Source organism: Megachile rotundata, chromosome 9, assembly GCF_050947335.1.
Source record: "Megachile rotundata isolate GNS110a chromosome 9, iyMegRotu1, whole genome shotgun sequence".
Taxonomy (NCBI): Eukaryota; Metazoa; Arthropoda; class Insecta; order Hymenoptera; family Megachilidae; genus Megachile; species Megachile rotundata.
The window spans coordinates 17,556,225-17,568,507 of NC_134991.1; the positions used below are offsets into that span (position 1 = coordinate 17,556,225).

Consider the following 12,283-nt stretch of genomic DNA (forward strand, 5'->3'; position numbering starts at 1 on the left):
ATTTCGGCTCGAATGATTAATCCCGAATTTGTGTTAGCCCGCATGTTACGCGCGGCAACGACGATGCAGTTTCGCGAACGATTCACGGCTGTGGTCCGCCAATTATTACGAATCGCGGTCGAGCTTCGTGCCGTCGAATCGGTGTCATTCGACCGAAAACGATCGAAAATTCCTCGTTAATTTATCAGTTTACGGAATCGCTATCGAACCTAGCGGATCTTGCCCACGAGACAATGGTAGCAAACGAATCGAATCGATTTCGTTTGTCGTTCGTTCCAGCGACAAAAAAAATTGCTGTCGTCGAATCTTGCCAGTCTTTGTACAAAGATTCATCGTTCGATTTACAAGATCGTTCGAATCGATACGCGACAACGTCGAAAATCGCTGGATACGTACGGGCAGATTGTTCTCATTTCCGTTTGACAGTCGCGCGAATGGCCGGATAAGAAGCCGATTCTCGATTAAACCGAGGAAAGTGCGATACGATGTAACGCGAACGTATCGACGCGAGAAATCCACTTAGCCAAGCCACGAGTCGATTCGAGCTTCCAACCTGATTCGACGTTAACGATATCGCGAGTCTGTGCATTCTCGTAAACGCTTCCGTCGCGTCAACCGAGAGACACGAGTCTCGTTCATCCTTGACTTATCGAAGCCGATAAGAACGCTTCTGTTGTACCGAAATCCTGGATACAGGGGTTAACTGGGTCACCCGGATTTGCCGCATCCTTGACACGTTCGGCAACTTTACCAGAGCTTCCCCTCGATATCCAACCATTCTTTATTTCGCTGCCTCCATCCTAATCGAGGATCACCCACTTTCCATGAAAGTTCGATAACTTGCCCGCCCTTCGATCTCCGTCTATCAGGAATTCTGCAGCTGTTTGTGGCCAGTTACTTGTTAGAAGCTCGCGTAACTTCGCGAATGACCAACGGCGATGAGTTAACGATGTTTTGCTCGCCCGAACAACGAGCTTCTCTTTATCCCCGTCTCTCTCGATCTTCGATTTTTCTTCCGCGCGATCGCATCGTTCTTCTCTTACTTCTCTTTGTGCCGTTACCGCTCTCGATTCCCTCGTCGACCATTGACCCACTTCCCATCGGACGATTTTAATTTATTTAGACGATCTTTCGCGAGAGGGCCGTTACACGGCCATGGAAAATCGAAACTTGTTGGATGCGTTTCTCCATCAAAACGTTCTTCGCCTCGCGTCGGAATCGGCGTATTCTTCGTAGCTATCTCTCGAAAAGAGACTATTCAGTGTCGACCCAGTTTCGCCAACGAACGCGCTTCTTGGACGCTTCAAAATTATCGAGCTGCTTCGAGAGGAAAACGTTCGCGTGTTTTAACGCCTAGCCAGCTTTCGAGGAATTCTTGCCATTGCTGTCCCTATCGTGACGGTGTAACAACGTTGATGAATGATACGCGATAAGAAATTTCGCTTCGGTTCACCGTCTGTCTCGTACGTTTTAAAAATCGATCAAATTACTAGCGAAATATTATTAGCAAAACTAGTTGGACGATCGTCGAAGCTCGAAAACCGTTCCAGTGGAAAGACGATAGAGGATCGATCGTGGAGAGTCGGGTTCGCGATCGAAAGCCATTACCGAGGTGACAATGTAGATACATCGAAGGGTCGCGCTAACGATCGAGCTGCTCCCAGGACGGATGATCTCGTTTTCTTCGCGAACCGATCTTTCCCCGTTGGAAGCCGAAGCGAAAGCGTACGTGTTCCTAAAATCTACACCGACGCGATAAATGCCAGGGTCGGACTCGTCAGCCGAAGTTCCGCCATTTTACGGTACGCTACGTTTTTTGGCTACTCCCTGGTGGGCACCTTGACAGTCTCCGCATCTCTTCCGATGCCATTTCGCTCGAAACTCCGACTCGTACGCTTTTCCATTTCCGTTGTTTTTTTTTGTTAATTCGATTCGAATTACGCTTATTCGAAATACCCTCGAACTTGAAGGTTCCGTCGTATATCCGCGCGAGTCACCGTTAACCAAATCTCTCTCTTCTTCTATGCTCCGACATTGCATCGAACGACGAACGAAAAATTCTCGGTAAATACAAAAATCGAGTCTCGATACTCGTAGCTGGTTTGATCCAGCTTACAGACAATCGAATAAATCGAAGAAGATCAACGCTACATTTAGAAAAATGTTCGCGACAGACGCTGGTAGAGATGCATGGTATCGAAAAGGATTTAAAAAGCTGGCAGGCAGCACAGCAGAGCGCGGCGGTTCGATAAAGGGAAAGAGGTTCGAGTCCAGTCGATTCACGAACGAGACGGTTCGATTGGTGTCCCTCGTTAGCGATGTAAACTCGATGGGGGCCGGAGGGGGATGAAAACGAGGGAGGGAAAATAAAAGGTAAATACTAGAGAACGTTCGTGGAACGTCTTCGACAACGTAACAGCATTGTGGCAGAATCGGATCGTTAGGTTCTTCCGATAACGTTTGGCCCTTCTCCACCCTCCTCGCCCCTTCCTTCTGTCCCTTAGAACGGAATTACGTGCTCGACAGCGTCGATGTACCGTGTCTCTCGATGCATTCTACGCTCGTGCATCGAACACGGACACGTCTAAAGCGAGCTGACGGTTTGTATCGTCGAGATCGAATCGTTTTGATCCGATTCGGCTAATCTACCGTATTCCCTCGAGCTTACCAGCGACCGAACAACTCTTCCTTCTTCTCGTTTAATTAAATCTCCTCGAATCTGCAGATTATTCCAACGAATTATTTTCCTTTCGCATGCAACACGTGGCGACGATTTCTTCGAAATTCGCGATGCTCTAATATTTTCCCATCTCGCGCAAATAAAACCGAAAGAACGGAGAAGCAACGGAATTTAATTAGGAAGCATTCTGTAGACGCGTCTCGGCAGTTATTCGCCCGATTGACCGTGAAACCCAGCGACGAATCTCTCGTTTCGCGAATCATTTAATCTTGGCACAATTTCTCGCGCAAATACATACCTTTTTGCGCAGAGGAGAAAGAAAAATTTCCTTCCCGATTACCTCCGAGAAACGCCGTCAGATTTGTTCTTCTTTCCTGCATTCTGTCTTGTCAGCTTCCGTTTCCTCGTCGTCCGTTTCTCTCTCTTGTTCGTTCTCTTTTTCCTTCTTTCTTTCTTTCTTTCTTTCTTCGTGGACTGCCTTAGTGAAGGAAAACACGTGTTGTCCCAACGAAATTGGAGTGCACCCAGCAGGCTCGGCTAACGCGACGCGTCGCGGTACCGGGGGACATTCGCATGACTGACCGAGAACATTGTGACCGTTCCACGGTAGGATAATTTTTTAGAATTCTCCTCGGCCGTCTCTATTTCCAGCGACAGCTTTCGTCAAAGAAATTCGAGGTTCGCGTGAAAACCCGTGCGCGTGGAACACCAACGACCGGCTAGTTTAATTAAAAGTTAAATTACGAGAGGTGACATACCTTGGGCGAGGATGATAAAATGAGTCTTGTATTTTTACGACACGTTCCCTCTGTTTTAGTAATCTTTCAAGTAGCGAGTTTTAACACGATATCCTTTTCGTTCTTGGAAAGATTTCTTCCTAAATTGGATGGAAACTGCAATTACGAACTGTAACGTGACAAATTTGCCCAATATTTTGCGCGCGATATTAATCTATAGATACCGCGAGTTTTCTTTTCTCTTCGATTCAACGTTTTCTTCTCGTCGTCCGAATTTCTGTAATCGATTCGATCGAGCAAGTTCTCTCGTAACGATTGCCCGAGTAATCGAAGCGTAATCGTTCGCTATCGTGTTGGAAACCGCTATCCGAGACTATTTTTTCGCGCAATTTTGACCGCAATGAAAGCAGCGGCAAAGGGTCGGTCGGGTTGATGGGCTCGTTCATTAGTCATGGTTTAACCGCGGGTCGAAGACCACCAATCTGGCTGGTGTGCGTACGCGTATACGTAGTCGGGAGATGGTAGTAGGTAGCTGCAGGGGGGCCGTTAAAAAATAATGGCCTAGGGTCGTTGCTGGCCGTACCGTCACCGTGGCACGTGCGAAACTTTAATGACTTTCGCTCGACGTAGCGCCACTCTCTTCTTCCACATCCCGTTCTCCTTAACCCTCTTTTCCCCTTTCGTTGTGTGTAAACCGGGTCTCGCGTGGATCCACTCGCGTGGCGTACCGCCACGTCGAAGGTAATCCACTTCCGGAAACGGCTATGAGAACCCTCGATGGCCAATGGCGCGTACCCTTGCTTGCCGAACGATCAGATCACGGACAAGTATCGACTTCTCTCTTTATTAATTCATCGCGGGCTTCTTCTCTCCATCTAATGGATCTATAACACCATTGTTAATGTCCTTTCCTTTTCAATCATTTTTACGCGATCTTTCACCGGATTAACAATTTACGTCGCGTCAACGCATTGGACAGTACGTTTTGCCTCAACGATTTTGTCGACACAGCATGGGACACGCGATACTACGCGCTAATCGAAAATGAACGTTCTCGACGTTCGTTATTAGCATTAGAAAATCATTTATATCACCGATGGATTACGACATTACAAACTAGCTGACTCTGAAAAACTAAAAATGATCGTAACTATGATTGTGTTTTCCGCCATTTTCGATGTTCGTTGTTTCCGTTAGTTCGATCAGCAAAGTTTGAACCGCAACTTTGACGGCGTCCGATACATCCGAATACGCGGCTTCCGTTTCACGGCATGACAAGACACGACACCGTACACTGTTCCGTACCATAGCAGAGCGCCTCGGGAAACTTATATACGTGATTTGTGGCCTAACCTCCACCTCCTCGGTCCGTTCCACCAGATAAATTCACTTGGATCAATTTTTTAGCGGTTCACGAACAATCGCGCTCGACGCTCGCGTCGGCCTAACGCGCGCTCGCTCGTTCGCTCGAGATACCATGAAATATTGACCAACCGTACTTCGAAACCGTAACTCTCTATCGCTTCGAAATTGCTATTTCGTTCGCAAAGACGCGTATTTACGCGTTGTGCCATTTTTCATTCGCGAGTGTCGCCTTTTTTGCCAGGTTGCTGCTCGTTCGAACTCGTTAAACGAATACTCGTCAACTTTCGAAATTTGTGGGAGTAAAATGTAAAAGGATTCGAAATTAAAGTTCGCTTTCGAAACAAAGCGTTAACTCGTTACTCTTCGAGGCGCTCTTCGAGAAACAAAGAGTTTCGATCGATCGGTAATGGATCCGTCTTCCTCTATGATTGGTCACTTTTTCACTCGTCAGGAAGCTACTTCATTATCCGCTAATTACCTATCTATTGGCTTGAAACGTTCCCCTTGCCCTTCGACCGATCGATCGATTCTTTCTCCCTCGTCGTCCACTCGGAGAACGATGGCACCTCGTTTCATCCGACGAGTTTTCGAACGATATTCCTCTGCACCGTTAAAGTCTTAATCGGGGCGTTACGACGATTATCGCCTCGTTACGTAAAAAATCACGGTTACGTAAGCAACAATAACGGTAATCGACGGAAGTTTATCAGGAGTCTATTAAATGGTTCCGTAGAAAAGGAGCGTAGGATTCTCGTCCGCATGAGCGACGATATCGGAACCATGCCATCCAGAGCAGATTCTAATCCTGCTACCAACGGCATAATTATCGAGCTGTTTCCGTGTTTCGACGTCAGTCAATGTCGCTGACCGGTCCCTCCTATTCGATGGTTGCAATTTAGGTCGGAGATAAGCACGCAATAGCGTCGGCGGTAACAATGGACGGATGCTACGCCAAAGGGGACCGTTATGGGAGGACATCCTCCACGAGACCCCAAGATGTTCGATACAGTATCGGGAGTAGAAGCGTAGCTCGCGTTTAAACGCATCGTCGCCGAATTTTTATCTCGAAAACGATATCTGCGTCGCTGTAAGATTCTTTTATTTCGATAGACGAACGATCGAATAACTAAGGCATCTATCGACTCCGCGATAACGGACAACTTTCGGGATGCAATCAACGCTGACCCTTCGACACCGGTCGAGATATCGACGATCGGTATCGCGTGTCTCGCGTATGCTATTTGGGTCGTAAAATATCGTTGAACGTTAGCGAATCGTTATCGAAGGGTCATACGTTTTGCGTCGAAAACGAATTAATGTCTAACGCGGCGGTCGGACAGGAAAGCCCTGGAGAGTCGAAGAGAGAAAGAGAGATGGTAGAGGAAGATTGGTCGGGGTATGATTCCACATAGGAAAATCAGAACGAAATCGCTCTGGGCTAGCAGGTTGAATCAAATGGCCGCTTATTAAACGTTTTCCGCGTGGAAACGTTACAGCCGTATTTACGGCGCGGCGTCTGCTTCTGACTGCTTTTCACCGCGGTCGAACGCTTTGCACGGTCAAATCGATAATTATTCGGAGCAGTGGCGCTTGTTCTCTGAAGCGCTTTCGAGTCGACCAGTTCTCGCCGGTTGGATAGGTCGCGTGAAATCGCGCGAAATCGTGCGACGAGGACGAGCCTTCTGAAAAACAGGCGACACACCGGACAAAAGGTTTCGTTTATGCAATTTTTTTTGTTCGAACTAGCGGGATACGTTGCTTTCGCGCAAAATGAACGGGATCTTAAACTTTTTCAAATAAAATAAAGCGCTTCGATAATATCTTTCACGGTTTCCTAAGTAAGTTTCTGCATAAAACAGTCTATTAACAATGTAATAAGTGAAAGGTAGTTTTAATTATGAACGTGTTCGGTCGTCGATCGTTGTTCGTCGCGGAAAAGAAGAACGATGAATGGCTGTCGAGTTAATTAGACGAATAAGATGATCCTCCTTTTTCAAACTTCTCGAACGATGAAAGAAAAACCAACTGAGCGTTCCTCTGCTTTTCTTTTCCAGGTGCGGAAGATGTGTTCAGGTTTACGGGCAACGAGACGCACACAGACTACTTTCGGCTGATGTTACGGGATGGGAACTATCTTCTGGTCGGCGGAAGGTAAATAGAAGATTCATTTTGAGCGAGTGCTTTAATTAAAGGACCGCTTCTTCTTCTTCTCCTTCTACTTCTTCTTCTTCTGTTGCTGCTGCTGCTCTTCCTTCTTTGCTAGACTGCTTCGAGGGTCCTCTTTTACGATCGACGCATCGTCGGAGACGGCTGAGGTCCTGCCGACAAGTATTATTAGATCCCAGCTAATGCACCGAATAGAAATGATATTCGTTCATCGAAATCTCTACCGCACGAAGCGAACAATAGTCTATTGTGATTCGCGTTACCGATTGCCATTATTTTTAACGAAATTCATTAAACTATTAAAATATTGTTTATTTATTCAACTGCAATTTCTCTGAACGTAATGTTTAATTATCAACACGAACGTTCTTCGAATCGAAATTCAAAGGATTTCTCGTCCATTGTTTATCGTAATCGAGAGCTTACCGTTTCGCGTGAATCGCGGTAACAAAGGATACGTGTAATCGTTGCCGTGAAACTTGAGCTTTAAATTGATACGGCATAAGTGGTACTTTAGCATGTTTTCACGCTATTATTGATCACGATATTATCACGTGATATTGAATAGGAATAGGACCGTTATTCGAGAATAAACGCGCGGACTATTTTTCTGGATAAGGCTAGTTTCTTACAGATTTTCTCGACCTTTCTTTTCTTTTCCTTCTTCCTTTTCCTGCTCCTTATTCCCTTTTCTCTCCCTTTATCCTTCTTCCTCGATTTCTACTTTCCTCCGTGCTGGCTATGAATGCCAAGAGCGGCTACGGAACGCTGTTCTTCGCTGTTAATGAGATCGTCGAACTTTATTTAGAAACTTCTTTGTACGCTTTATTCTACGAGCCTTCGAATCCCAGGCACAGCGGGTAAGTACGACTTCCTACCGAGAAACTTAGTAAAAGTTTTTGATACGGAGCGAAGGAGACGAAATTCGTAATTAAAACGCGATATGCAACGCAAAATCTTGAACGCGTTCTCGCGCAATATTTAGGTGGAAAAACGATTACGGAATCCCGCCAAGAGTCCAATGCATCGTCGCTTATCGGTATTTATTCGGATCGATAAATTTCCAAGTTTCTGTTTCGTCTGTGTGCCAGAGGGAAGGACAGTGGGATTCTTAAGTTCTAGAACCCGGATCTCTCTCTCTCTCTCTCTCTTTCTACTTTTCTCGAATATTAATCTAGTGCCTCATAAATCCTGGTCCGCTCGTAATAAACGATTCGTGCTGGTGTTGTTCGCGGTCCCGTTGCTCGCGGTCTTTCGATCGACGTTTTTGCCGTCAGATTCGACGCAACGCGAAAGGACTGTGCTACGTTTTCTGGGGAACCGATGAATTCTACCGATAACGGGACGGGATCGAGTAAAAGGACGGTGGCACGGTGATTAATGCGAAAACGGTAGTATCCTTCGGGGAAAAAGCTCGTGAATCGAGCAGGAGAAATATTCGAGAAAATTGAGAAAAAGAGTAAGCGTTGGACTATCGATTCGAAGTAGCCGAGTGAATGTCACGGTGACGCGTGATCTATCAAGCGCAATAATTACCGCTTCGATGTTCTCGCGTTTCCTCAACTTTTCGACTTTTATCCGCAGAATCGTTACTTTCCATAACGCAACGACCAAATGCTCGCTGAATTTCATCGATTCGTATTTAAGCGTCGTTTATCTTTCGTTTCGTTTCAGAAATCTCGTGCACAACCTGAGTCTGACCGACCTAACCGAGCAACAAAGGCTAATTTGGTACTCGACCGACAGCGACGTAAAGATGTGTCTGATGAAGGGCACACCTGAAGAAAACTGCCAAAATTATATTCGCATTCTCGTGAAGACCGATACGAACATGTTGTTGGTGTGCGCGACAAACGCGTTCAAGCCAATGTGTCGCGATTACGCGGTACATCCTGGCAATTACACGATGTTGAAGGAGAAAGGTGGTCAAGCGATGTGTCCGTACGACCCACGTCACAACAGCACCTTCGTCTACGTGGACGGGGAACTTTACACCGGTACTGTGGCGGATTTTGCGGGCATGGATCCTATCATCTACAGAGAACCTCTGCAAACGGAGCAGTACGACTCGAAGAGCCTTAACAGTAAGCGAAACGATCAATCGTAATCGATGTTACTCGAACGGACCAAGCGCGATTACTTTATCGAAATAATTTTCGCGCGAGTCACGCCTACGAACCGATCGCGGTTAAAGTTTAAATCATCCTATGACGAATAGCAGCCATCCATTAAAAATTGATTAAAAATTGAAACAAGAATCACGCGATTTCGCCGAGTGCTTTCGGTGGTGAAAATTTATGATTCTGTATACAATGTACATTGGCCGACTACCCGCTATCAACGGTAAGGGAGAACTTTTCATTCGCGGATAAATTTCGAGTGGTCCGGTATGGTTAACCGCCCGACTTTCGAATATACGTACAACTTGCTTCCGTTCGTGATCGGCCGCGATTATCGATAACACACCGGCCGTTGGAAAATTCTTAAAAGATTATATTTACGCAAGGAAGTATGTTCACGAAACGTAGAATATTCGTCGGGTGCTCGCGAAAGTTGGAGCGACAGTTCGATTCGGTATTTACGCGAGAAGTTTCCGAGACAGACTCGACTTTGAAAATCCTGGCCCCGAGCCACGGGGCGAGAAATTACTCAGAAATGTCGCGATCGGCCACGGCAACGACCCTGCACACCGGCTTTAATCCACACGCTGTAATTCCGAGATTAACCGTGCGTGTACGTGGATTTCGCAGACTACGTCCTCGCGCAGATTACTCCACGAACCCCCCCTTCCATATCTGTGTAATGACAAAGCAGCGCACTGCGTTTCTACGCTCGTTCACTGCGAAATATGCTACGCGCGTCTCCCGTCTACGTACTTTGCCCAAGCGACGATGGGAAATTTTAATCCGGATAAAAGAACGACTTGTCCGACGCGACGGTTCAACGATTCTGTCCTGAAACCCCTTTTTTCTTCTGGATTGTTATTATTAACCCTTTGTACTTCATCGACAACGTACACGGTTACGAGAGCTTCCGTGTTTTCTTATCGGCGACGTTGTTGGATCAGGACTTCCCTCGCGTCGTACGCGGTAAAACGAATCTAGTAGTCTCGTCTTACTTACGTTGGTACAAAATTGAAATTGACGTTTCGATGACTACGATCAGCGTGTCTCGGTTAACGAAGAGAGAAAAAATGATTCGACGCCGTTATTTGTCGTGGCCACATATTATATGGTACGCCCTGTATTACGGGCAGCGGCCAGAATTACGACTCTCTCGAGAATTCGTCGACAGGTCGAATTTTTATTCGATCCGGCCACCGCACCAGCGAGAAAGAATTATAGTTCGGTTACCGAGGGATGACGCGAAGAAACGGCAAATTTTTACGAGATCACCCCGACTCCGACTCCGCGAAACAGACCGATAAACTGGATACGTCACCTTGTTCCAGGGATTCGATCGTTCGCTAGAGCATTTTAATTGAACGATGTACGAACGCTAATCAAGTTTCTCTGGCCGCTGGATAATATTGATTTTTCCCCCCGGTTCGTTGAAAATTCAATTCTCTCTCGCTCGCCCGTTCCTCTTTCTACCGTTTGTTGCCAACGAAATAGACCGAGATACAACCACCGCGAAAAATCGTGACAAAGCCGATCGCGAACCGCGAATATCACCCACAAATCTCTGCGTTGATGTGTACGGTAGTCTAATACCGCGCGGATGTATTCTTTACTCTCTAGCCCCGCTTTTCCGATTAACTTTCTCTCTTTCGATCTTTATTGCCAATTCCGTTTTTTTTCCCCTCCCTTTCTCTCTCTTTTGTTTTTGTGTACTTCTTTGTTAATGGTTTTTTATATATTCGTTGACGGAAAGAGATATCTCGCATTCGACGAAAATAGGTTACGCGAACGACCGCTAGCAATTTTCTCTAGGCTTATTTGCGAATCGATCCGGGTTAGTTTGAACGATATAATCGGAAATTGGGAGCTTCTCGTTGGTCAAAGCCAGTCGATTAAGGAGATTTTCTGCTCGGGATGGACACGATTCGTTCGGTTTCGATGCCGCGTTAAAATTCTCCCTACCAGGTTCGAACAAATTCCCGGCACTTTGTCTTGGATATAGACACGGTTAAATGCAGCGAAAAAGAAAAGACAGCCGGATGACGGGATGGAATTGGAGGAGAAACGAAAAGAGTGGAGGGAGGAGAACGACAGAAAATTTATGAGTCGGAGCACGGCAGGTCGGTCGGATATACCTATGTGGCGTGCGAGATTAATATTACTTTATGAATCCTAAGAAGCTTATGAAAACCCTGTCAAGTTAATAAATCGATAAAGTTTTCCCACTTTATCGCGCGTTCGTGCGCGCCAACCGGTGCAACGAGGACCGGAGAAACGGAGAGAAAAATTGCGGGGGACAGAGAAAGAGAGTCATTTCGAGCGTGTCGTTTCAACGCGACCGCTTTCAAATAACCGAGAAAATAAAAGGGTTCTCGCGTATATTCTTACGCGACTCGTTCGCAAGATTGATTCTAACGACGACGCGTGCCGCTCGATCGTTGCGACGTAGCGACTCTTCGAACGAGGATTATCCTTTCGAACGCGTCGAGAAATCGACCCACTCTTCGTCGCATTCCTAAGGATCGTCTTTATTTTCGTGGTCACGCCGGAACGTTTATTGCGGCTGCAGTTTATTGCGGGTTATCCGTTGCTCTGCACCGGCCAGTTATCACGTTCGTTTATTTATAAGGCCACTTTATGACCGTCCATTTACCGCATACGTAATAACGATAGCGGCGTTTTAATTGCAGCGCCAAACTTTGTCAGCTCCATGTCCCAGGGAGATTTTGTCTACTTCTTCTTCCGGGAGACTGCCGTGGAATATATGAATTGCGGCAAGGTACGTAACCGTTTATACTCTATCGAGCGAAGATTCTTGCAACGTAGAGCTTTCGTTTCTTTTTACAGACCGTTTATTCTCGCGTGGCGAGAGTCTGTAAATACGATCGCGGTGGTCCGCATCGATACCGCAATAGATGGACCTCGTTCCTAAAATCCCGTCTCAATTGTTCCGTCACCGGAGACTTTCCTTTTTACTTCAACGAAATACGTAAGTACACGAGCGTTCGCGGAATCGATCTCCGGCTCGTTCCGCTCACGGACCATCTCGATGTCGCTCGATTCACCGAGTGTTTTAAACGTTACGACGTTCTGGAACACGTTCCAGAGAGAATCCGGGAAATATATGTTCCCAACGGGTTCGCTCGTAAACGTCCGATGGTACGGAGCGAACGAGGCCACGCAAACAAAAGAGCCTCGAAATCACGAGGCATGCA

At 46.5% G+C, this 12,283-nt stretch overlaps 1 protein-coding gene across 2 annotated transcripts in view; it reads left to right on the top strand.

The window, feature by feature from the left end:
- Sema1a (semaphorin 1a) overlaps window positions 1–12,283 on the top strand; it is a 134,568-nt gene that overhangs the window by 111,401 nt on the left and 10,884 nt on the right. For both annotated transcript variants that reach the window (XM_076535550.1, XM_003707847.3), the window contains exons 3-6: window positions 6,837–6,933; window positions 8,623–9,032; window positions 11,759–11,847; window positions 11,916–12,057. In XM_076535550.1, the coding sequence (XP_076391665.1) occupies window positions 6,837–6,933; window positions 8,623–9,032; window positions 11,759–11,847; window positions 11,916–12,057 (738 nt within the window). The remainder of the gene's footprint in view (window positions 1–6,836; window positions 6,934–8,622; window positions 9,033–11,758; window positions 11,848–11,915; window positions 12,058–12,283) is intronic.